Raw genomic sequence first — 27,713 nt, 5'->3', positions numbered from 1 at the left:
ATGAATTTTTTTATACTCTTAAAATCAAATTTGGAGACAACTTATTTTGGGAATGGGAAAAGTATCGCTTTGAGGATCAGCAATCCAACTGGATTATTCCTCGCTAGATATAGAAACTTGTGTTTACGCTAACATCAGATAATATGCCTTAGGCTGGTATTATATGGTTGCATGTTGCAACCATGAATTTTTTATTTATAAGTCGGCTTGAATAAACTACTTTTCAAATCACCTACCGTTCATACCAAGAGAAAACTCAGTCAAATTTGGCGATCTCGAGTTAAATTTAGAGCTCCATCTTAACTTGTAACACTAAATTTGTCAACGGTGACATGTAACCGGCAAAAGATGGAAGGATAAATACGAATAAGTCCACTAGCTACATCCAGTTTCAAGGATCAAAGAGCTTTCATTGCGTGACGGCAAGTATAGGGCTGAAGAATTCTGCGTATATTTCCATCCCCAATTTCAGTAGTTAAGAGGAAAAATTGGATTTGTTTGTTCAAAGATATTGACAATTCAGAAGCCCGATATAGAGGAGGGACAATGGCTACGACAGGCACCAATAATATTCAGGCCAAGCTTGTGAGTTATAAACATTTCTTTTTAAATTTCTAAACCAGAAATCCCTAATGCCATCGTACCCATTACAGGAATATTTAAATTCATGCCCTTTTTAAGGTTTTTTCTCGCTTTCATGGCTTTTTTTATCTTGGTTAGTTAAACATCATTAATTTCAAAATTTGAATGGAAAAATCCTGAAGGTCAATCATAACCAATTCTGAATCCCTAAATTCATGTTTTTTGTATGTGTTTCTCTCTCTGATGGGTTTGTGATTTCCGCATATGATAGATTTAGTACCATGACCGGCTGTACTAATCAAGGGGGCTATATGTATTAATAAATCCTGAAGATTGTTAAAACCTTGAATATCATTTTTCCATGAATGGCTCAAACACGTAGCGCGTAGTTGGCTGGCTTAAAAGGCTGCGTAATGATGCTATGGGAATTGAGATCATTACCAAACAAGCTTCTAACCTTGATACCAAGCCTGAGTGATTAGGTAGTATAAGTCTTCGTTATTGTAGGCTCACTAAGATTACCGTTAGGCATGGATTCGTTTGAATATAAAGAAGTTTATGTTACGTATATTGAAAACGTCTTAATTTCATTGAATTCCGGCAACGGAGAAGAAAATATTTGCGTGGCATAAATGTTCCAGAAATTGAGTATATGGCCAAAATCTATGGATTGTGATATCACTTCAAGAAAAACACAGAGTGGTTCCTCCCCTGACCTACCCCCCCTACCTTCTTCATCCTCAAAATACTTCTTTTATTAGCCATTGGTAACATGCTTTTGGTGGCATGAGATTATCTCTCTTTACTTGAGCCTTTCTCTTCCTTTGCCACTTCACGCCGGTGAAAATTTGCACAAGATCGGTCAAGCTCAAATCGTTAGCTGTAGACATTTTCCCACGGCTGATTAAAAAAATCATCAATAATATTAAAAAACTTAATCTTTTAACACCAAACTAATGATCTTCTTGGGTATTGAGCTACGAGGGATAAATGAATGAAATAAAATGAGTATTTATAGAGTTACAAATCTTATGTCTGGTTGCCCCATTGAGTATGGGTGGACTGATAATTGTGATTTGTTTTAATCGACAATATTTTCATATTATTCATCATGTGAATTGGATTTGTCAGGTGCTTTTGGGCGATATGGGGACTGGAAAATCCAGTCTGGTTCTACGTTTTGTCAAGGGGCAGTTTTTTGACTACCAGGTTTCACTCTATGTTCACAAGCTTTCCCCATTTCTTTCTGTATCGCAGTCTTCCCTGTTTATTTGAGGTAATATGATGACATGTTTTCTTATTACCATTTCAGGAATCCACAATAGGGGCTGCATTTTTCTCTCAGACATTAGCTGTCAATGAGACCACGGTGAAGTTTGAGATATGGGACACTGCAGGACAGGAAAGATACCATAGCCTTGCTCCCATGTATTACCGTGGTGCTGCAGCAGCTATAATTGTATATGACATCACAAACTCTGTAAGAAACCATTGCATACATTCAAATTTGCAGTTATATTTTTTAGTAATTGGAATGTGAATATTTTCTGGGTAATGTGATTGACATTCATGTTTGTGTTCTCCATTGGATGCTCTCAATGTTTTTTTTAAGGAATCCCTTTTTTCTTCACAGTGTCTACTTCGTCGAGTTTGATTTCTTTGAGATTCAGCTAGTAGCACTTCAGTGGGTCAACCGTCAATTTTTCTTTGGTTTTGATTTCCAATTAAATTTCCTTGATTTTTCCACAAAGTATCCTATTATTGCTAATTTCCTTTACCAGAAGAAATTAATATGCTTTTGATGTAGGAACATTTATCCTCATCTGTTTACAAATTTGTAATACATCAAACTGTTTGTTGGAGATATAGTAGATTCTTCAGTAACGATTGGCAGTTATAATTTTGGGCATTTCATTTGTGATGATGAGTGGTGAGCCCGTAATGGGCAGGTGTTTACCCTTTTTAGGTCGTGATTTTGAGTCATAGCATTTTTCATCTTTTGTGGCAGACACAGATTGGCAGGGAGACTAGAGGATTAACTTTGGGTTTTCAGATCAGAGATTAGGGGGGCTGAAAAGAAAACGGAAGTGCAGGGAAAAAGTGCTGGTTGTGTGTTTTATTTGTAAAATGTTGTTAAAATCTGAATGAAGAGAGGAGTCAGGGGATTTTCATAGTCCCTTACCAGTCATTTGCAAACTGGTTGTGGCATTTCTCTAAAGTTTGTAAAGCCTGATGTCTATAGTCTGGGTAAAATATAAAAAAAATCTGTGGAATGGTTTGTACTCTAGAGTTACAGTAATATGAAATTTGTCTGAAATGTTGTCCATATGAAGTTTGTAGTGTGTCTCTGTAGAGTGTGGAAGTTTTTGGGGTTTCACAATAATGTTGTGAAGAATCTCTTCTTCCTGAGCTGAGATTGAGCTGAGATTGGAGCTATCTTTGTAAGTTGGTGTTTCCGTATTAAATATTATCAATCTTTTTTTTTGAGCCTGCTGTTGCAATAAATTGAAAGTAATTTCTTTTTTGGATTGGCTACCTGTTGAAGGTACCCATTCCTTGACTGCATCAGCCTCTTTGGTAATCCTGCAGCCCCATTCTTTCCTGTATTAGGGCTTCACCAATTCCCTTTTCTGGCTTGTGCCTGCCCACTGGTTGGTAGATGATAAGTAGTGTGCTTCTTATGTAATATACTTTGATGAATATTCTTTTGCTAGCTCTGGAACAGTACAGATTTGAGTTAATGCATTCAGCGATTACATGAAATTATAATTTTTTCAATATTTGTTTTAAACTTTTATATCAGTTCCTTATAATTCTTGGGCAATATTTTTATGAAATACCTGCACTCAGCAATTTTGGCATTGCATGAGATGCCTTTCATGATTTTCTTGTGTCCATTGGATCAAGCACACAAGTATCGGCAGCCTTCTTTGCAAGACATTCTTATTTAATTTACAATTATATATGGATCACAACTGCTGAAGTCAGATCTGCAATTCAGATGTCACAACCTTGACCAAGCATCCTACTTGTGGCAGGTTCTCTATGAGAACACATACTACACAACACTCTTTTCACCTAGTATTTATCTTTTCTAGGCACATTTACCTTCACTTATAGATCATAGTATTGCAAATACGTTGATGATTGATGGTCCAAGTGAATGTTATAGAAAAGAGTATGCTTTCATAGAGTGAAGATATGATATGAACCTTGAATAAGAGTGTCTTTGTTGAATACCTCAGTAACTGATCGATAATGTGATTGGCATCCATTTTTGTATTTTCCATTGAATACTCCCAGCATCTTCTGCAATTCATTCAAAGTTTCTAGTTCCACAAGTCTAGTTTTTGTGAGGTTCATCATTGAGTTTTTAACTTTTTAGTGTATCCATGTGTCTCCATGATTCTGATTTCTGATTCAGTTTTTCTTAATTTGTTACTATGAATCGTACTAGTGGCTTTTTCTTTTGTTACTAGCAAATTTTATGCCTCTCCTGTATTCCTGCAGTCAATTGGTTGGCAGATGATAAGTTGTGGGCTGCTTATGCAAAGATGTACTTTCTCTTGCAGTTTTTGGAATGGTAGACTTCAGTAAATGCTTCTAGTGGTTGCATAATTAATTCCATTAAAAGTTGAAACTCTTGTGAAATTTGTCACAAAATTAACTTTGGTTCCTTCTATTCCCTGAAAATCCTTTTTCTAATCCCCACATTCATAGCATTTATGGCATTGCAATGAGGCTCAGTTTTTTGAATATCATTAGCCCATTTGAAGCAACATACTTGGAAGTAGGGCATGATGTCATGCCCTAGATTATGGACACAACACAACCCAATTTTTTTTGAAAAAACTAAAAACTCTTTCTATGTGTGTCATGACATTCTATCATGTGCACTTGACCCCGTCCCTCCTCTCCATATAGAAGATCCTATAGATGGATCAATCCTAGATGATCTTCCATTGAGGTGCCTTACATAGGACACCTAACCCTACACCAGATCAGCCTCCATCTCAGGGTGTGCAAAAGGAAGCACTGTCACACCCGACCTCATCTTATTTCCCTCACCCCACCTTCTAGGGGGCATGCTTATGGTGATGCTACACACACAATGTCATCAAGTGCATATGATAGAATGTCATGACACCATGACATTGGAAGAATTTTTAGTTTATTTTTATTTTTTAAATTGGGTTGTTTTCTCTCCTTAATTAGGGCGTGACACATGAATTCAAGTATCTTTCATGTTTATGTCCATGACCACCATATTATTTTTTAGGAGTATCTGCACTTATTATCCTTTTTATGTCCATGACCAACATATTATCTTTCTTAGCGAAAGTGCTTCTTGCAATTTAGAAGTGTGTGAAAAAGTGTGATTTATAGAGCACAAGAATATAGAAAATTTCAGGAAGAAGAAACTTTAGATGATGAAATAAAATACAAATTGTGAACAACAATGTGAAGATGCTTGATTGAGGGTGTGGAGTCCCCTACATGAAGAAGTGAGGACACATGTCAAGAATATGGTGACGATTAGGCTGCAGAAATGATGAAATAAAATGTATGGATTGAACTGCAGTGGAGGTTTTGGCTGGGTGAGGATGTGGAAATGTTTTGAGATAAACTAGGAACCAGATAGAGAGCCCTAGGATCTTATACAAATAATATGATTTGAGCAAGGAAAATAAAAAATATTAACAACTTGTTCAAGTAGAGGAGCCTTATCAACATTTTGTTAACTATGGAATGAAGACCTTGTAATGTACCTAAGGATATAGTGTTATAGTGTATTAGGTAGCATTAAATAATGTATTGGGGTGCATATGCTTTGTAAATCATACCACTGGTTAATTAGAATAGAAGTATTAATCCCAGATGTTTGGGTAAGTGATAGGGGTCGGTAGTTGAGTAGTGTATAATAGAGGCAAGAGAATCATATGGGATATGTGAAGAGTATTGGCTAGATCTCATATTGAGATATACTGTGGAGTGGCTTCATTCCAATAAGGAGCATTGTATGATGTTACCCTACCCTATATCAAGGGTTGGAACTTATTTCGAATACATTTGGTAATTTCTACAATTGAGTTGTGAGATCTCTATTTTATTATTGCAACATTTCTGTTATTTTCTATTGAGATTCATAACATCTGGTTCCAAAGCTCTTTCTAGCGAAAAGTGAAAACTTTTTTGGATTTTTTATTTCCATTTAAGGCTGATTTTTTGCTGAGGGTTGTGTGCCTTATGGAAGCCTTTAAAAATTGTGATTTTGGATTCATTGGAAAGGGAACTTTTATAGATTTTTGAAAAGTGGTCATATTAAAGATTTGGATCATTATCAAGGGACATATGGTAATTTGAAGCTGATCAAGTGATTCAGATTTTCATTTTTCAGAAATTTTTGATACATAAGTTTGAAAATAAAATCATATCTTGCAATTAAGGTGAGGAAATCAAATTCTATTTTTTGCGAGTGGATGAAAATATTTAAATCTGCCTTTCTACAATATTTTCTTCTGAGATCTATGGTTGAAAAGGAGAATTGTTGATTTTTTTTTTGAAATCCAACTCTCAACAGAGTTTTCCATTTTTTATGGAAGTGGTAATGCATTGGAGTGGTGGCTCCAATTCAAACGGTAAATTTTTAATATGGAAAGTGATTTTTTGTCATTACCTGAAAGGTATAACTTGTAGATGATATTTTTTTTGAATAAAGGGGTAAAAAATTTATTGAAGAACAAAATCAAGAATTACAACAGAGAATCAGAGTCTTAGAGCCCCAAGAGGGGAACACAAGCCCAACCCAAGAGAGAACCATAGTCTCAAGGCCCCAGGGGGGACCACAAGCCCAACCCAAAATCAGCCGGCTTCGTTACTATCCATATCCTCAGCAAATATCTTATGCAGGTCCTGACAGTAATCCGGGGAGAGTTGCTCCCAACCTTTAACTTTCCAATCATCATCATGTTCCGAGGCCCACTTAGCCAAACAATCAACTGCTCTATTCCATTCACGAGGAATGTGGATGAAAGACACCTTCTCCATCATAGAACTAATTTCAAGAATTTGGTGAACGATCCCTGCCAACTGCCAATGCACCCCACTCACCTTCTGCTCAATCAACAAGTTAACAATAATTTGCGAATCCAATTTGCAGATAACCTTCCGCCACCCCAACTCCAAGGCCCACTCCAGGGAATAGAAAATTGCTAATCCCTCCATAAAGTTATTAGACTGCCGCCCTTTATGCACCGAGAAGAAGAAAACCACCTCACCCCTACTATCCCTACCAACACCGCCAATCCCAGTAGGGCCTGGATTACCCCTAGAGGCGCCATCGGTGTTAATCTTGATGGAGTCATCCTGAGGGGGCATCCACCTTCCCAACCTTTGAACCTTTTTCATCTCACGTCTACTTCTCGTGACACATGCCGAGGCAGGTGTCATCTCCTGCAGACCCAACCTACTCACAATATCAACCTCTCCTCTATCCAGAGGAAAATTCACTGCACATTTAGCTTCCACTGTCTCCCGAATCATACCAATGACTCTATTCCACACTTGCTGAACTAACAATCTGGCCTCCCTAAAGATCCTCCTATTCCTCTCTAGCTAGATCTGCCACAGAATGAAAATGGGCCCAATATGCCAGACAGTTTGGAGAAAAGAGGACAAGATAGGAGGCCTACCCAACCTGCTCCAAAACTCCACCAAAGAATCTGCGTGAACACAAGGATGCTTCCACACGCCCCACCAGTAATGCCAAATTAGCAGCGAGAAAGGGCATCTAAAGAACAGGTGTGATGAATCCTCCTCCCCATTACCACACAAAACACAGATGGAAGGCCCAAGGAATCCCCTCTTACGAATGTTGTCCCAAGTAAGACATCTATTCAAAGCCAAAGTCTATGCGAAACAGTTACACTTCGGCCAAGAAAAATGATTCCACACTTGTTTCCACCAAGGCACCTCCCTCCCCTCCAATCTTCGGGTCAACAGCTTTTGGTAACCACTAGCAATAGTGAAAACGCCCTTAGGATTTGGGGACCAAGCAAGTCTATCCCTACCCTTAAGGGAGCTACAACGTCTACTGGCCAAAATGCCATATAGCTCAGCACACTCTTCGTCCATACCAACAATCGGCCATTCATTAGGAGCCTTCCATCGCTCCAACTCCAAACACCCACACCTATAAACAGCCTTAAAGTTGCTCACCCTAGACCATTCTACCTCCAGGAACCTCCGACAAAGGTTCCCAAGATTGGGAAATTGATCAACGATGGGGGGATACCCATCCCAAGAATCGAACCAGAAAAGCACCTCTTCCCCCCTCTTACATATCCAAAAAAGACCTGCCTTTATAAGAGATGCCCCTTTCTTGAGAGTACTCCAAATCGAAGAACCTTTTCCCTCAAGCGGATACCTTGGGATTTCCTCCTTTGGGATCCTTTGCATGTATTTGCAGGCTAAAATCCTAGCCCAGCCTTGATCTTGTTCAACACACCATCTCCAGTACAATTTAGCCGCCAAAGCCTCCCCAAATAAAACAGATTGCCTTAAACCGAGCCCACCCGACTGCTTCGGGCTACACACCAAGTCGCAATTGACAAGACACCATTTGTGGGAGGACAGGCTGCCTGCCCATAAGAATTGCCTTGCCAGAGAATCCAAACCCTTCAGGAACCACTTAGGAGCCACTTGGAGCATACACCGATAAGTCGGAAGAGCCAGAACCACCGACTGGATCAGTTGAACCCTCCCCGCAAGGATAACCATCTGTGTGTCCAATGTTCAACTTTCATGCGAAATTTGTCCAAGATACCTTGCCACAAATTCCTATGAGGGTTACCAGTAGATATAGGAATACCCAAGTAAGTCAAGGGAAGAGAACCGACCTGGAATCTCAGGATATGAGCGATCCTCCTCTGAATATTTCGTATTGTGTTGAAGAAGAGAATGGAAGATTTATCCTCATTGATCAACTGACCTGAGGCGACAAGATAAACATCCAAAACTTTGTGTAGATTCGAGGCTTCTCTAATCCGCGCTAGTCCCATTAGGGCCGTGTCATCAACAAACTGCAAATGGGATTGAGGATGCTGATCATTTCCCCAATTCCAACCTTGAATAATACCCAGACCCACATTATGCTTCATCAACCTCCCCAGACCCTCAGCCAGGAGAATGAATAAGTATGGGGAGAGGGGGTCCCCCTGGCGAAGACCCCTAGAAGCACCAAACAACTCTATATGATCCCCATTGATTAGCACAGAGAAGGAGGTAGACGTAATACAACTCATTACCCATTGAATCCATTCCGCAACAAAGCCAAAGGCCCTAAGGATCTTTTGTAGAAAGGACCAACGAACTCTATCATAAACCTCAGCCATTTCTAGCTTAATAAACATAGCTTTTTCCTTGGAAGCCGCCATAGAATGAATGGCCTCAATAGAAATGACCACACCATCCAGGATTTGGCGGCCTTCCACAAACCCACTTTGCTCCTCAGAGATGACATCCCCGAGCCAGTTCTTCAAACTCTCCGCTATCAACTTAGAAATGATCTTATATATCACATTACAAAGAGAGATAGGACGAAACTGGCCTAACCGGTCAGCCCCTTCACACTTGGGGATTAGTGCAATGAAAGTCGCATTCAAAGCACGAAGCATCTGCTTATTCCTTTGAGACTCTTGGACCACCTCCAATAAGTCCAATTTGATAATATCCTAGAAATCTTGAAAGAACTCAACTGGGAACCCATCCGGACCAGGGGCTTTTCCTTTCCTCATGAGAAAAACAATCCTCTCAAGTTCTTCCAGCAAAATAGGACCCACAAGCTGCTCGTTCATCTCCCTAGTAACTATAGAAGGAATACAAGCAAAAACCTGATTCTCCTCTTCCTATTCCCCTTGAGAATCCTCCAAAGCCTCCCTAGAGATCTCCTGCAAGGATAAACATTGTTCACCTTTATCATTGACTAGAACAAGAATAGAATTGCCATGTCTTCTTGCTTTCACGGAATTGAAGAAGAACGTAGTATTCTTGTCCCCCGCTTGAAGCCAATCGATACGAGCTCTCTGTATCCAATAGATTTCCTCCCTAAGCTCCCATTCCTCTAAATCCTTGACAACCCTGTCTTCCTCCCTAAGCAAGGCTTCAGACAAACCATGCTCTCTTATTTCCCTGGTAATGTTATTCAACACTAATTGAGCAACTTTCTTAGCATGAAAAATATTCCCGAAACACTAGCGGTTCCATTGTTTAAGCTGAACCTTAATAAATTGCAGCTGCTTGGCAAAAGTGTACATAGCATTGCCAAAGGTTGGCCTCCTTGTCGTCCACCACCCTGCAACTTGATCCTGCAAAGAAGGATCTTGCAACCACATAAGCTGGAATTTGAATGAAGGAGAGCGAGCGACCCGAGCCGAAGAAGACACCTACTTTATGGGCTAGTGGTCCGACCCTCTCCAGTAAAGAATCTCCGAACATGTGGACCACCCCCCACCAACCCAAAAACTAGAAACCTGAAAGCGATACAACCTCTCCGCAATCCAATACTCCCCTACCCTCCTGTTGTTCCAAGTGAACAGACCATTATTAGGCTTAATGTCAACAAGATGCAATGAAGATATATTGTCCCGGAGAAGGAAAGAAGAAGGTTCCAACCGCATAACACCACCCTTCTTCTCACACAACTCTAAAATGACATTAAAATCTCCCGCCATAATCCAGGGATGAAAAGGGAATAGCCCGCGTATAAAAGAAATGTGAGACCATAAATTCTGCTTACTCTGAAGATCAGTGGGGGCATAAATGTTAGTAATCAAGACATATTCCCTAGTCTCAAGACTAGAGGCCACCCTGGACAAAGAAGATCTGGAAGTAACCCACAAAATAGGACGAATCCTCAAGGGGTTCCAAAGGCAGGCCACCCCTCCAGAGGAGCCAGCTGCCCCAACACACACTCGCTTCGCCCCCACAACTTCGGCACCACACCCATCATACTTTCCACAGACAGTTTAGTTTCCTGCAGGAACAAGACATCAGGAGACTGACTCCTAATCAATTCTCGAACAACTTTTTGTCTAGGGCCGCTGTTCAAGCCCCTTACATTCCATGATAGCACGATCATTTCAGAAGAATGGAAAAGTGAGAATCCAGAGTCTTTACTGACCCTTACTCAACCAAATTCTCCCCCATCAATTTGATCTTATCCAAATTCTTCTTTTTGCCAACCTTCGAATTCTTCTTCAAAGCACCTTTCTTAATATCTTTTTGATGAAGACCCAGGTGTACGAAGGTCTTATTACTCTTAACCCCAGCATGTTCCAATATTTGAGCTATCGAAGAACCCTCCCCCCCAACCAAATTTACTTTTGCACCAGAAGTGGTTCCCAAGTGGACCACTACTGGCTGATCCATCTCCATTTGCTGGTTTCCAACCACTTGCAGAGCCTGTGTAGAGTCCTTGATCACGCTACTCGGAACCACCCCTGAAGCACCTCGATCCAAAGAGATTAACCCTTGATTCACTTCCTGTTGGCTAAGGTCATCCAAGGCTTTGAATTTGTTAAAGGTATCCTCCTCCTGTTTCTCCTACAAGGACCTCTTTTGTCCTCCATTCCTATTCTCTGTCTTAATTGAGACAAAACCATCAGCACCCACTATCTCATTCGACATAGCATCCTTTCCTTTATCAGCCCCATCTAGGTTATGGGTCGACAACTGAGGTTGGTGGACTACTGGTTTATATCTGGGGCACTTGGGCTGAAGATGACCATACTCATGACACAAACGACACCGAAATGGTAAAGTCTCATCATCTAACTGCTGAACCCAAGAATAAGAGCCTACACACATATCTATAGCATCTGGCAAAGGTTTACTAAGGTCAATTTCAACACAGATACGAGCAAAAGTCATTACCTTTCTCCCCAAGGTTTGCGTTGAAGATCCCACTGGCTTCCCAAGCAGTGAGGTAAGCATCCGCAGCACATCCTCCCGGCAGCATTCCATCGGAAAACGCGGTAAACGAACCCACACTGGAACCCTATTCGGGAGCTCCTCCGAAGGGTTAAACCCTGCATGCCAAGGTTTGGTGAACAACCCCACCTGGTTTTAAAAATACGGGCCTCCTTCAAAAACCCTATTGCGATCCTCCATGCAGTTGAAAGTAACCATGAAGTAGTTGTTTGCTAGCAGCATAATCTCCTTTTCCCCTTCCGGTGCCCAAGTCCTTTGCACCCAGTTTTCCAAAAACTGCAGAGAAACCCTCATCCCCAAAAATTTGCAGTATAGCGAGTGTTTTGAAAAGTATTCAACATCTTCAGCTATCATTTCCGAAGGAATAACCAACCTCGGCCTCTCATTGCATCTCTTCAGACAACCATTAATCTTCGTAATCCGAGAGCCACCAGCACTACCAGACCCCGACTCTGAGGAAAAAAGGTTATTATTAAAAGTCTTCATACTTTGGGATGGGGATTTTGATCCCACCGCAACACGAAAAATCCATGGTAGGAAGTGCCTTCGAGGCCTCACCACCAATACTCGACATTGGGCCTCACACAAAAAATAAAAAACCCACCCAACCCAAAGGGGCAAGCAAGAAGATCCGACAACCAAGGCCCCACCCCTCCCAAACACCCTTGAAATACAGTGCCAACCGCAGCCCACTGCCCCACTGGCCAACCACGGACCCGCAGAAGAACCTGACCCCCAGCCGCGTGCAGCACAACCCCCGCCCGCAACCCACCGATCAACCCCCAGCACCGCCCCTCCCTGCACAACCTCCACTGCCCTCCCCGCGACGCACCAGCAAACTATCGGCCGCCCACTAGCTAGGGCATTGGTGCCCTAGCTCGACAACCAGCAAGCTCCCGCACGCACGACATCCTGCAAGTGTCAACTTGTAGATGATATTTGCTGTTGTGTAAAACCCATTATTCTTTTGATGAAATGGAACAACTTTTCTTAGATAGATGGACAAAAATGAAATAATAGTTGATAAGGATAAAGATGATAATAAATTCATAGATATTAACAGAAAAAATGTAGAGGAGTCTAAGGATAAAAGTACATCGATTTTTACTCCAATAAAGTAAGATTTTATTTTTCAATCTCATGGATGCATTTAGAAGGCAAAGGTTATTGTTTCTGGAAACTCTTTTGATACGTATAACATCATTAGCATGGAATTAGTCAACAACTATATATGCAAGCAAAGAAAAGAAAGAACAATCAAATAGAGGGTAAGGAAAATTAACTCTTTCAAGATGTGAAGCTCTCAATGGATAAATACATTTATCATTCCAATTTTTATAGTTTGGATATGGATGGGTTGAATATTGTTCTCGAAGAAGTGGCACAATAAGGTGCAACCTATAGGCCACCGCATCGTTTTGATAGGCCAAAACCACATAAGCAACAATCATGCATGCATAGTACTACACTAAATCAACAAATGAATAATTATGGATCTTGATGGAACCAAAGGAACAATTATAGGCATCAGAGAAGCAATGACTATTTGAAACAAAACAGGATTAATTACTATAGTGCATAATGGGGATGCTAGTGGCACAACAACATATGGATATAGCCTTATAGGTACCATCAAGAACAACCTATTGCCAAGATTGCATATGGATGGTTGGAAGAGTGGGCATGGCGTCATAATTGTACTGAGTTGCAACATTATGTTTTGTATGAACCCAGAGCGATTTTGCCATCTCTATTGCATCTAGGGATTTTAGTTAACATAGTGTTATAATGTACTAGGTAGTAATAAATAATGTGTTGGGGTGCATATGCTTTTTAAGTAATCTCACTAGTTAATTAGAATAGTATTTATCCACGTGTGGGTAAGTGGTTGTGATAGGTAGTTGAGTAATATATGATAGAGGCAAAAGACTATGGGATATGTGAAATGTATTGTCTTGATCTCATATTAGGATATAGTATGGTGTTGCCCTATCTCAAAGATTTGATCTATATAATTATATTTTAAATACATTTATTTCTATGATTGAATTCTGAGATCTTTATTTCGTAATCAGAACGTTCCTATTATTTTTTATTGAGATTCATAATAAACCTATTGTCATAATTTTAGAGACTTGGAAATTGAAAATCAGATATAGATTGTATATGCAAAATTATATCAATATAAAAGAAACGTTTTGAAGTAATCTAGAAGCTGCATAATTTTGGATGTATGTTACAAAATTTTTGTGTGTCTCATTTTATACTATGTTTCTATCGCCTTATATGGATCCATTCATGTATCCTAAAAGTGGATATAACTCTTGGGTAACCATGGGATCTAGTGTGCTGGTAACTTTCCAACAGTCTACCTTTATCAAAATGTGAAATTTGCATCCATTTATTCTATCTTAGACAACCAACTTCTCACTATATCTTTTGAAAATAGCAATTATACATGTCCTTTTGGAGGTCTCCAAATCACAAATCTTTTTCCATTTTTTGATAATCTACCTTCAGTGTTCATGTCTAGTATATGGTGGTCAAAATCTGTAAGAGTTCCTCCTGACAGGAAAAACACATCTAATATTACTTAAGAATCAAAGATACCATAGTTCTTTGAACACAGTGGGGATGAACATTTAACTAGCTGCTTTTTCTTATCTTTTTAGAACCAGGTCACCATATGAAGATACCTGTGCTTTGCAAGTTATTGTCCTTAATACCATAAAAGAAACTTTTCTTCACCTTGAAGTTAATTTTAGCAATTTGAAATCTGAGGTTTATGAGGTATATTCCAATTAGATTTTTGTCATTGGATATATTCATCTTCCAAAGGTCTTATAGCAAGTATGTGCCTATTTATAATTTGCCAAAATCTTTAGTTAATGTAAAATATAAAATGGACTCTAATCCAGGTCACTTTGTTGAAACTTCAATACACATTCACCCTTACCTGTGGAGCCCTTATCATCAATGTAGTTTTTAGTGTACTTCGGATATTTGTGGTTCTTCCAGCAACCTAATTTAAGAAACATTCCTTTCTGGGCCAAATCCATTTGCTTCCCTACAACTTCTAAAATCTCTTTGTTGTCTCCTACTGTAGATCCACATGTCTTTTTATGCTTTCAAGTTTTCAACTTTTCTAGACTCTGAAAATATTAAGTTTTGTTTTCTGCACTAAAACTGCAATATGATCTGTAGGAAGGCTGATTCTATTTTACATGATATGCAATTTATTGTTTCCTGTTTCCTGTTTCCTTGATATTGCAGAAGCCTTATATATTGCAATTTGAGATCTACCAAGATTTGGTAAAATCTCTCTTGTGGGCTATATCTTAATGCAGGTTGCTATTTGGGACACATTAATTTTGGATAGACACATTTGGTTTTCATCCTAACTTCCACGAGGACAGATTTCCAGCCTTTACTCCCTCATCCTTGCTCCCTTGTGCTCTTCCTTCTCCCCTCTTCCAGAGCTCTTAGTCTTTTCCCAATCAAATGTAGTTCTTAAGGGTCTGGGATATTTCTAGGCATCCCCTTTTCATGTTCTTGCATTACTCTAGTGCCTGTAAAAGGACTTGGTAGATCTTAGCTTTGAAGTTTGATATATCTCCATGGTTGCCCGAATCAACAAAAAAGAGCTACTTCCATGCATAGAAAAATACATTGTAAGTAATGTTGGTGGCTTTAGCTAGTCATTCTTGGTGTGTGCCATTGGGGTTGGAAATCTTGAAACACACTATAAATGAAAAAACCATGGGAGAGATTGACAATTTTGATATCTGTTTCTTTGGTTCTGATAATTAAGGTTGAAAAGATTCAGGAGTCACAATATATTTCAAAACAAACCAAATTATTGAGAAACCACTAAATCAAGGTTTCACAGTTTATTGCATTGAAATCACTCCCAAACAATACATAGGAATTTTTTTTTACATGGAAATTCTTTTTTAAGAAGAATGCATATTGCACTTGGCCAAGGACTAGTATTCCTTGCCTATCCACACATGACCATTCCAAGACGTCCAGGATATCTCTTTCCTTTAAGGCTTAAGGTGTTTTCTGTAACCTATTTGGGGGAGGTAAGGCAAGTCAATGTGAACACCATATGAAAAGTGATCTAATATGTGCTAAACACACACTTAGCCTGCTGGTAAATATAGCTGTGCACACTTTTTAAAATTGCCTATGTGCACACCTACTAGCGGACGTGTGCATATTCAAACCATGAGTTAGAAAACCACACTTGAGTTTATCTACTTAAGTTATACTTACAATCTTTATGCTGTGCACAAAGACAATTGATGCTTTGCATGCAGCATACTTGGTCTTCAAGTGTCTTCGTAGCAGTTTCAGGTTGCTACACTTTCATTTCAGATTGCGACTCACCCGTCTTGGCTCACTTTTGGTGATCATGGTGGTAGCTTTTCGGTTGTTAGTTTCCATTGTCTGCATCATTCCATCTGTATACTGATGGGCAAAGAAAGGTTAATCATACCTTAGTCTGTGCTCTTTTCATTTCTTATCAGAACTGATAAAAGTACATAGTGTGACAACTATCTTCATGTTATTCAACATAGCCACAAACAGGCTACCCATGTTTGCATTCTTTTGAAGTTTCTTATGGTTTCCCACCAACAAATGAAGCAAGACAGATCTTCTTCGCTTGTCCAAGATCTGGCCAACTTTACACAAATATTCAGGGAAGTCTATGACAAAATCAAGCCAAATCAAGCCACTTTGTAACAAGAATTGAGCATCTCATTTGTTATTGACTGTGTTTGGATTTTCTTGGATAAACAAAGGCTTCATGGTAATTAATATCACAAGTGGTATCTATTGTATCATTCAGTTGCCAATGTCAAATGATTATCAAAAAAACCCACTACACATTTTGTAGAAATTCTTGATGTATGATCCTATCAAAGAGATCATTCATGAAGCCATACAGAAAAGCGCTTGAATTCAAAGGCACACCAAATACAAATCTGTTCAGTTTGCTCGCTCTGGCTGTGCTCTGCCCCAGACTACTGACTGGCATGTTCGCGCTTTCTTTTGAGAAATTTTGTCTGCTGATTTTTTAAACTTGATGTCCACTTGAAACTGGAACCCATGAGGCTCCCATTTTGTTTTTGAACAGTAAAATATTAATAAAAGATCCTTGTACCTAAAGCTTATTCTGATGGCTCCCTTTTTGGTGTCAAAACCATAGAAACGGGACTCGGACTCGGCTTGGACTTGGCAAGGCCGACCTAGACTCAGACTCAGAACTCGGAGTCAGACTCGGCTGGACTCGGGAAAGTGAAAAACTCAAGAAATTTAGAGATTTTTAAAGATTTAAAACTTGTTTCATGCACCCTTTATTGAATACACCTTGAAGACACAATAACATCATCAAACTCAACTCATTTGATTACATACATAAGTATACATCAATCACATAAGCATAAACGCAAATTGTAGCTGAAGGAAATAACAAACATAGATATATAAATATTGTCAAATGTATACGATATCAAAAAATTCATGGAATAAAAAATCCATGTCATCATATGATCATCATCAAATGTTCCATACAAATACCAAAGGTAAATACAACTACAAGCCTATGGCTCAGAGGATCCTGCACCCTCTGGCCCCGGCCTTGACCCCCTGCGAAGGCATCTAAGGTAGGTCTTGGATGATTCGACAACCATAGCCGCTCCCCATAACACCATGCCATGCTCACCAACATCAGGAACATTTGTGTCATTATGTGCCTCTAAATATCCTGTCTCTGCTCGTGCTCTCCGCTCCTCCTCTGCCATGGCTACAGTCTCAACCTCTATATCTACCTGGTCGATCCAATTAGTGTCAGACTCGGAGGTTGAATTTTCCCTACTTCTATTGACACAATTTCCCCCCATATTTTTTGACGGGGGTTTGGGGGCAGCGCCCCGTGAGGCCAAAAAGACTTTTATTATTTAATAAAGGCATCGGGTGTTATTTTTCTATTGGCTGACATGTTGTAACCCTATTTTTTCTCATTCTCAGGCGGAGGTTGTAGTGAGCAAAGATGAGATCATTCATTAAAAAAACACTTTTTAAAATGTTTTTTTTTTGTCATTTTATTTAACCCAGCCAGCGGCCGAGTTTCAAGCATTGGACTCGCTGAGTTTGGCGATTTTAGGCCAAATTCGCCAACTCAGCGAGTTTGGCGATTTTACCTCGTGGACTCGGCCAAGTCCGAGTTTGAGCTCTGTAGACTCGGGAGGCATGACTCTGACCCGGACTTGCCTTGTTTGGGCGAGTCCGGGCGATTCTCGTTTCTCTAGTCAAAATTGAGTGGTTTTGTTTCAGTTTTAACCACAAAGATTTCGATAATGTATGCTAGGTCCTATTGGTGTCTGTTTTATCATCTACCAAATTCATAATAAAATGGCCAAAGACACTCTATCCTCTCTTGAAAAAATCACTGCTTATGCTAAGATTGCGAGAATATCATATGACGATTCCAAGGTTTCTTTTGTTAGGTCTTGACGTGTGGATAAGCTCAATGGGTGTTGCGATATGCCGGTAATACACAAAGGGACTTACATTTGGATTTTTCAATTCACAATGAAGGTTTAGACAATGAAGCTCTATCAATTGGGACCTGGATCATGGAAAAACTGAAAAAGGAGACAAGGGTTAAGAAATTCTAATCTATTCCTAGGAATTCAAGAGACGGTATTGACTAGGTGATCTCAATAACCACACTTTGCTTCGCCTCTCTTAGGACAACTACACAAAGTGTGTGCAATTTTCAAGGGATGTGCTTATGATCGGAAGTTAAGCATACACAAAGGAAAGCTCAGACTAACTTTACACAGTGAATGGAAATCATCCATTCACCAAAAGTATGAGTGGAGAAACACCACAAATCAATACTTTTCAAATCTTGCATTCAATCTAACATACATGAAATAAAATCTAAACTAATGTGTTGAAGAAATTGAAAACCTTGCCAATCATTCACATAAAAGAGATTACAAGGCCTTAAGAGAAAGCACACAAGTAATGTATTATCCAAAATGACCTTCTCGCAACAATCTTTCAAAAACTTCACACACTCTCCAAATGAGAGGAGGCAACCTTATGTAGGAGTCCAAAAATTATGAACGGCCGAGATCGAACAGTGATCAAGGGCCTAGATTGAAAGATAAAAACCCTAATTAGGGTTTCCCAAAACTAACTACCCCTCGACCAATGAGAAAATTACATTTGGGGACACTTGTCCTTGCTAAACATGAACCAACAATAAAAATAGAAGGTTGTTGCATTGTGAAGTGTGCCCTCTAGAAGCTTTTGTGGATAAGTCAGGTTCATTGAACTTGGACATGCTGAAAGCTTCTGTGTATTGAACAATTTGATTGGTTGGAAGATGACGAGGCGCCACCTCAGCATGTTGGATTTCTTCCTTGAATTCTCCAATTTGTGTGAAGAAATTGTCTAAGTATGGGAATTTGTTTCTTCTTGTCACCATCTGATTCTGATTGGGAGCTTGTCTTTGACTCTTCAGGAGATGAAATCCTTCAAGACGAAGCTTGAAATCCTTTTCATCAAGTCCGAGGACTTTTCTTCCTTGATGCCTTGAGATTGAGATTCTTTCAAGTGCCTTGAATTTGGAGAATTCCTCTATGCCTTCACCACAATGGAGGAAATTGTGAAGTATTTCCCATACTTAGCCAAATTTTGGCCATCTTCATGCTCGGATGAACCTTGCTTGTGGACTTGTCTTCAATTCTAAATTTGTCTTGAAACTCCATTTGATGATCCCGCCTTAGCTCTCATCCAAAACCTGCAAAACCAAAATAAATTAAGTTAGAATCCTCATTTTGAGCGTGAATTTCGAAGGTTAGCAGCCAAGTGTATCACAATTTTACTCTTTCTCCAACACTTAGCACTTTAAAGGGGATTTTTCAGCACTTGGATATTCGGAAAATCTCAAGAAAATCCCTTGAATATAACCAAACTTAGGAATTTGAAGGTTTGATTTTAACCAAAAATCAGAATCTGAGAACAAACTAAATCCAATAAGATTCAATTAATTTCATTCTAATGTTTGCTTATAGGGCAGAAAATGAGAAAGAAAAGAAGAGAAATTAGTTGAATTTGTTCTTTCTCTTTGAAAACTGTAAAAAGAATCAGGTAAGAAACCCAATAATCTGCCCATAAGATTCATTTTCACCTTCTTGGGGGTAAAACTCAGAGGTCTATCTCAGAAAATTAGAGAATTTGTCCTTCAAACAATCAAGGTTCTTCCAAAATCTGTGTATGAGCTTGTGAAAAATTGTTGAAAATCTTAGACCTGCACAAAGTCTCCTTCAAAATATCTTCAACCTGCAGAAAACTTCTCTCAAAAACCCTCTCTACTTGTTCTCCAAAGTTCGAACTTCATATGAGAAAATGAAAGAATGAGTTGAAGTTCAAATTCTTAATTAGAAACACAGAAGATCTCTTGAAATTTGTATCTATTTAGTTCTCAGTCTTTCGAGTTGTAGGAGAAAGTTTCTAATTTGATCCTTAGTTGACTTGGTCCTTTAAAGGCAATTTCTATCTTCATTTTGAGTCTGATTTAGTCCCTTAAGAAATTTTCTATTTTGAATTTTGGGTTGAGTTGAATCACTTAAGAAAGTTCTGATTTCTAAAATGAAAGTTTCTATTTTGAATTTCAGTCCATGATTCGAACTTAATCTTCAATTTTCCCATTTCAAAAAACTTTCTAAATTTGCCTTAGTTCGAACTTGATCAAGATCTTTGCTGACATCATATGGGAATATTTCTTTATTCCAAATTTAACAAGTTCCTCATGAGGCGGACTTCATTGATTTCATTCTCCAAACTTGGGCAGACTTGGTTAAGTTTGTACACCATTTTCTTGCTTCTTATACAATCAAGGGCGGACTTTGTGAGTTTCTTTCCCAAGTAGGAAGGCGGACTTTGTTGAGTTTGTGCACCACATATCATGCTAGGGCGGACTTTGTTCATCTTATGCACCTTAGGAGGGCAGACTTGCTCAAACCTTTGCACTTCTCCCACATGCTACTTCCTTCACCTTTGGGCGGACTTGATCTGATTCTTGGCACCACTTCATACACTTAGCCATATTTTCCTTATCTCAAGGCGGACTTGGATTGATCTTTGCACTTCACTCATTACCTTGGGCGGAGTTCAATTCACTTAGGAACCTTTCATCTGCAGTATAGGGCAGACTTTGCTCTCTTCATGACTCATGGTGGACTTTACCTTGCATTGGACCCTTCAACTTTCTTCCTAAGGCGGACTTGAAGAACTTCTTTCCTTGCTGATCACATTTTTCAAGGCAGGGCAGACTTAAGCAATTGTTTTCCCAATGAGCAGGGCGGACTTCATGTGATTTATTCCATGTTGTAAGTGATAAAGTGGGGACTTTATCAAGGTTGTGCACTCCATATACCTCTAGGTAGACTTCACTCACATTGTGCACTTCAAAACCTTTTCTAACACCTCCAAGGCAGACTTTACTTGTTTTGTTTCCCTTTTGCAAATGTTGCTGGGCAGACTTGATTTGACTTGTGCACCATGGGATCAAAACTCAAAATCTTCATAACTTGTGCAATATTCCTCGGGTTTCCTTGAAATTTGAAACCATACTTCAATCATCCCTTGAATTCCTCATGATCCCTAAAATTTAGGAATTTGGCTTTTTCAAACAAAATTTGAATTTCGGAGGAATTTGTTGATTGTTTTCAGTGCATCTCAGTGCCAATAGTGCAAACCCTAGATCCCCTTCCAAATATAGAAAAAAGAAAGCATCCCTAAAAAATAGGAAAAAAAACTTTCTAAAAAATAGCCATTTCGGGGATCGTGCTTAAAGATGCAAAAAACGAAACTTGCTAAAAAATAAGAAAAGCAAAAAGCAAAACTTTCTAAAATTAGAAAGTTGTCCAAATTAGCTCAAATCAATTGCGAACTTCGTCCTTCGGCTTTTCTAGGTACTTTGATGGTGTCTAGACTGTGTTCTAACCATGGCTTGCACACACTAACTCATGACTTTCAAAACCTAGACCATTCAAAACTGACAAACTTGGCAACACTAATGCCGGAAGGTCACAAGGCTCTAACAAAAACCCTAAAAAAAAAGGGGGGGGGGTCCCCATTTGCAATGGGGCGACGTATGAAAAAGGTCACAACAGGTCCCTCATAGGCACAAATTTTATCATTATTGAGCTGGTATTTAACTTTTACATTTGACTATATGCTGCTCTCTATTGTAGCTCTTCATATATTTCAGTAGTTTTTCAATATTCTGATTTCCAGATTTGAATCTCGTGTATTAAGCTACTTCTGGGTCTCCAGAGATTTCTGTGTCCATCTCTTCTTTTTATGCATACTGATTTTATTTTTTATTATAAAAATAAATTCTCCAAGAAGTTGGGGCTGATGTCTGTCGTGTAGAATCTAAATATTCCAGCCTAGTGTGGCATTCAATATGTTTTCAACGTGTGCAAGCTTGGGTTGTTCAAGCTATCTCATATGGAGGCTGAAACTTCCATCACCAAACTTGAGGCTGCAACACTTAATATTTAACACCTTTGCCTGAAGATACTCCTCTTGATGTTTAAATTCACAGCAATTGCAATTGGAAAATCCCTACTTACCTTATCAATGACAAAGGTACTTTTATGATGTAAGCCAAAGGATTCTCCAAGTCAGCATTTAGGGGGAATTTCCCTCATCTCATGCAGAAGCTGGGACAAATTCCTCTCATAGGGTGAAATTATGCAGGCATCCATTATAGTTAGTATGTTAACTTTAACTATAATAAGTCAAATCTATATGCAAGTGGGATAGTGTTATTATACCAACCAAGGGTAGATAGAAATAATTTAAATAATACGTGCTTCTCTTAGCTAAATGTTAATTTAGAAATAGAATCATATCATAAAGTTACAAAAACAGAATTTGTGATACATAAAGTTTATTATTTAAAGTGGCATGAGGGTTGGAAGAAATCTGAATATTTGTTTGTGATTAGCATTTAAAATTAGAAGCTTTTGAGGAAAGCCTCTCAGGAGATCAAGAAGTTTTTCTGAAAATCTTAACAATAGTAACTCATAGCATGAGCATGGACATGTTGAAATGTATGGTTCGCTCATTGAATGTAACTAGTTATTCACATCCTAATTTTCCATGCTAATGCAAAGGCCACGTTATGAAGCCAAACCTATTGAATTCAACAATAACAATTTAGTTTGGATTTTTACGAGTTATAATCATTTTTATTAAAATCTAGTTTTATTGTCTCAAAAAATGTATTAGAATGCACCTTAGATTTATTCTGAGAAGATATCTCTTGCCTAGAGTAGATATGGAGCATGCTCTTTTCTTGTGAGATAGAGATGCAATTTGTTAACATCGTTGGTGAAATGAGTCATGATGCTCATCGGTAACTTTTGACATCAGTTTATCTGGTAGGTTTTGCCCTATTAAAAAGAAAATTATAAGAAAGGTCGTGCAAGAATTTTATTCAAAGTTGAGGGTTTAAGCTTAGGTTGTTTATAACTTTATGGTATAGGATGGGTGGTTGTTAGAAAATATTACTATATCATTGATGTCAGCATTTCATGTTGTTTTGCATAAATTATAATAATGCAAAATTAGACCCAGATGGAAACACTTGTTGTGTAAGGAGTTTGCAAATCTGTACTGGCTATCATAAATTATAATAATGCAAATCTAAATCCAGATGGAAACATTTGTTGTGTACGGAGGTCTGTTACCCTCAGGATTCAATGAAAATATTAAATCATAAGAACTTAAACGTTCTGTTTGTTGGGAGGAAAGTTTAACTAATTGCAAAAGCTAATATTTAATAATTTGTAGAGCTCTTACCAAAGCTTCTTGAATTGTAGGATTCATTTACTCGAGCAAAGAAATGGGTGCAGGAACTTCAAAGACAAGGTAAGTGTGTTCATCATATTTCTCAGCGAGTTCATAAGGCATCACTGTTTTTGGCAAGTTTAGTTTGTTTGGGAGCAATTTCTACTTAGGGAAGTTGCCTGCAATATGTGCAAGGCAGAGATGTGAGATTAGCTGAAATTATTGCATGTGAGAAGCTTTTTTAAGGATGCATGATATCTTCTACTTTTGGATTCTAAAATATTCTTAGTGAAGGAAGTTGAATTCATTATTCAAGCTGTTTTGTTGCTGTTATTGGCTTTAAGTTTGTAATTTTTCAGTGTCATTTTTTGAAATCTTCTTTGCAATTACTAAAGATTTTACCGTTTAGTTTTTTATTCCTAAGGTATTTATTTAGTAGTTATATTTTGAGTTTGGAGAGCAAATGTTATTGCAGGCAACCCAAACTTGGTGATGGCTTTGGTAGGAAATAAGGGTGATCTAGTAGCAAAGAGAAAAGTGGAGCAAGAGGTATTTCAAATCCTCCTGATATCTAACACTATTTGTTGGTACCATTAGTAGTTATAGCAACAAGAGCAGTACAAAACTTATTAACTCGGATAGACATATGCTCTTCACTATTTATTTCTGGGTGAAGTTATTATTTCATACCAGATAACAACTGTTAATTCTTTCTGTAAATGAAGCTTTTTGGCATTTGAATTGATTTGGATGGCTCAAGTTTGATTTCTCCTGATGCTGTAAGTTAAATACTTTTGTGCTGCTTTACTGAATATGTTTTTGCTGCATGCCAGAGTACAAGTTTAAACAATGTTTTCTCTTGCCACGTCTGACACAGTAGTTGATATTGTTAAGTCAATTGTATAGAGATGTAGAGATTTGTCACATAACTTGAGTGAATATTGTTAAGTGGGGTATTAATGTAAAATATCTTACTGGTCTCTTGTTACTTCCATTAATCCTCTCGATGCCTGTTACTTCTATTTCTTAATATTGGATGAGTTGATATATTGTGAGCTATCACCTTTTGGTTGTTAGTAATAGCAATCAAAGACGAGCATTCTACAACTTATTATCTAAGATTGACACCTTCTCTTTACTTCTAATTTCCATGTAGAGTTATTATTCCATAACTGATAATAACTGTCAAATTGTTTTTGCAAATGAAGCAATTTGAATTGATGTTGGACTGGTTGAAGTTTGATTTCTCATGATACTTGAGTGGAATACTTATGTGCTTCTTTGTTGAACATGTTCTAGCTGTATTCCAGAAAACAAATTAAGAAAAATATTTCCTCTTGCTACTTCTGACATAGAGATGATATTCTTAGTACAAAGTAGAGATATGCCAAATGAATTAACTGGATATTGTTAACTGGAGCATTTATTAAAAAAATCTCACTGCTCTCTTGTTACTTGCATTAATCAAATTGTACATGCTTTGGCTTGTGTATGTAGTAATTAGCCCAGTCCTATCGATCTTATTATAATATTATTATATTAGATTAGATATAAAATAAGGCTAAGTAAAACCACTGAAATCTTTTCTTGGAACTTCCCAACATGTATAGTTCTCATGGAAAATAGGAAGCTTTAAAAACAGTGGCAAGCTGCTTTTATTACTTGGATCATAACGTTTGACATGAATATTTTTTCACTGTGATGACCTAAAATGTTTAAAATATCATTATACTCCAGTAGTTTTAATATGCTTGTTGCATGAAAGTGCATGTAAATGTTATGACATGATCCTATTGTCACTTTTTAAGAGTCACTCAAGTAGTATTTTTTTCTGTTGGATTTGCAATAGCAGTTTCTTTTAGATTTGTTCACTTAGGCCATTTAAAATGCATCATGTGAAATGGTCAAATGCAAATTGTACTAAAAAACATTTTTGCTGTTGAGTGAATCCAAATTGACAAATGTTATATATACAATGCAGGAGGGTCAAGTGTATGCCCAAGAAAATGGGATGTTTTTCTTGGAAACGTCAGCGAAGACTGCACAAAATGTCAATGAATTATTCTATGAGATTGGTATGTTTTTTTTGGTGTATCACTTAGGCTTTATAGTTGCTTGTATTTTCTTTTGCTAGAGCTGGCAACTATTGATATATACTCACTTGACGTGATCTATTCTTTATTTTGATGCTCTGATTTCCCTATATAACTGTTAAAAAATGGGAAGCAGGTGTTCTAAATGACCTATATGTTCAATATTTTGATTCTTCATTTTGGTTTTAGACTCCTTGGCTTTAAGCCTTTTCCTAAGGCTGGGTTTAGTAGGGAGACCCTAAATGGCAGAAACTAATCAATCTACATTATAACCTAGAGAATATTGCATATTGAATTTTTAGTATTTTGAATATAATTGGTTATACATTTTCACTGAGGTCTCATTTGAATTTAATTACTTTTGTCTTTTGCAATTGGATTGTCAACTCTTATTTTGTACCGTCTTCTTATTCATAATTTGTTAACATTAGATTTTGATTTTTTCTTTCTGGCTGTGTAGCACGAAGGTTACCCAAAGCACAACCCAATCTACATTCTAGTATGCTTTTGAAAGATAGATCTGCAGAAAGAGGAAGGAATCCTTGTTGCTCATGAAGGTGTTAGATTGCTAAAAGATTGGGCACTTTGCATACAATTTAAAGATGGCAATACATTGAAGTCGGTGCAGGCTGGTCTTTGAGTAAATAGAAAGGGCATCGCTGAACCTGTTGAGATTCAAATCCTAGATTTGGATAAGTAGTTATCATCACTTAGCCCAGTTCTGGCTAATGCTTCTTGTTACCCAATTTCTCTCAAAAGATCAAGTGCCTCGTTTCAATTAAATAAATTGTACAGGTGTTTTCCGCATTGATTTGTGTTACATAGAAAGTTCAGTGTGGACTCACATTTTTTTAGAAGATCGTATCTAATAATATGTTGTTGCAAAACCAAAAATTTCTTGTAATTATATGCCAGCAACTCTATGTTCAATTATGATGTGTGTAATTTGTTGGTAAGATGTTAAATTCTGTATGCTGTACTGATTTGCTTTCCATATCTATGAATAGATGACTCAGTAACGTAGTCTTTCTTGGAGCATGCATTTTTATCCCAAGTTCTAAACCTACGAGTTCTTCCTTTGGATTGGCATAAGCCTTTCTCTTAGGTTGTGCAATCTCACAATGGAGTTCTATAGTTTCTTATTGTCATTCCCTTATCACTTAGGCTAATGTTTCCTTTGTTCATTTTAGATCTGAAGTGGGAAATCCAAGCTTAATAAATATAACTATGTATCAATTTGCATTGCTTAATGCAACATTATATAATTTTGACCAAATAATATGGTTAGTGATGAGGGGATTTTCTTTATGGACAAGAACTCTTCAAACTAGATTTTCACAATCCATTTAATTTGGGCTTTGAACCTTATTGTGTAGCAATTTTTACATCAATGTTTTAGTTTACAATTTGTGATTGATCATCAAGATGTCCTAGGCAAAACATGTTTGAAAATTATAGAAGCTAATCTAATTATATGATTTTCTTTCCAAATTTGAGATAATCAATGCTGTGTTGAGGTTTGGATTTATCTAGCTTACTAGAAATAGCTATAAGACTTTCATTAATTGAGTTGTTAAGAACCAACATCATGATCAACAATGAGGAGTTAAGATTTGGGTCTATGATCTGTACGTAGTAAATTTGGCTTACAGTATTTTTTATTGTAAAGATGCGAGGCAAATAATTAACTCGGGTTAGAATTTCTCGAAGTTCAACAAAAAATAATATATACGAAAATCAGTCTACTTATTAAGGTAGGCCTTGAGAAGATCTATGGGCATTTATTATGCTATATAAGTGTGGCATCCTATCATCATTTATTTTAGCCCTTTCTCTCGAGCACTATCTATTAGTACATTGTGACAGTAACTTCATAAGAAGTGTTGCAATGTATTTAGTAGACTTTGTGTGTTATTATTGTAGCATAATGATAGGGAATTTAAAATGAGTAATAAACCGTGAGTTATATTACTTGGATTCACACAGATATTGTTAGAAATGTGGTTTTGAAGTTCACATGGCTATATTGTTAATAAGTTATCCATGTGCAAAATTAAATGAGAACAAATACAAGACTAAAAACAACTTTCAAGGAAGTAGACAAAAAATAAATAACATGAGAAACACTATACCTAGGAGAAATCCACTTTGATGGAAAACTCT

At 37.8% G+C, this 27,713-nt stretch overlaps 1 protein-coding gene across 1 annotated transcript; it reads left to right on the top strand.

The window, feature by feature from the left end:
- The first annotated feature begins 223 nt into the window (after positions 1-223).
- Positions 224-26,576, top strand: LOC131068656 (ras-related protein RHN1). The gene is made up of 7 exons (XM_058003892.2): positions 224-585; positions 1,714-1,791; positions 1,895-2,062; positions 23,490-23,538; positions 23,933-24,006; positions 25,439-25,532; positions 26,011-26,576. Exons 1-7 carry the CDS (start codon positions 547-549, stop codon positions 26,103-26,105), a joined length of 597 nt encoding a protein of 198 aa, XP_057859875.1. The 5' UTR covers positions 224-546; the 3' UTR covers positions 26,106-26,576.
- The last annotated feature ends 1,137 nt before the right edge of the window (positions 26,577-27,713 follow it).

Source organism: Cryptomeria japonica, chromosome 6, assembly GCF_030272615.1.
Source record: "Cryptomeria japonica chromosome 6, Sugi_1.0, whole genome shotgun sequence".
Classification (NCBI taxonomy): domain Eukaryota; kingdom Viridiplantae; phylum Streptophyta; class Pinopsida; order Cupressales; family Cupressaceae; genus Cryptomeria; species Cryptomeria japonica.
Note: the sequence above shows the minus strand (reverse complement) of the source record. Positions and strands in the feature narration are given on the sequence as shown.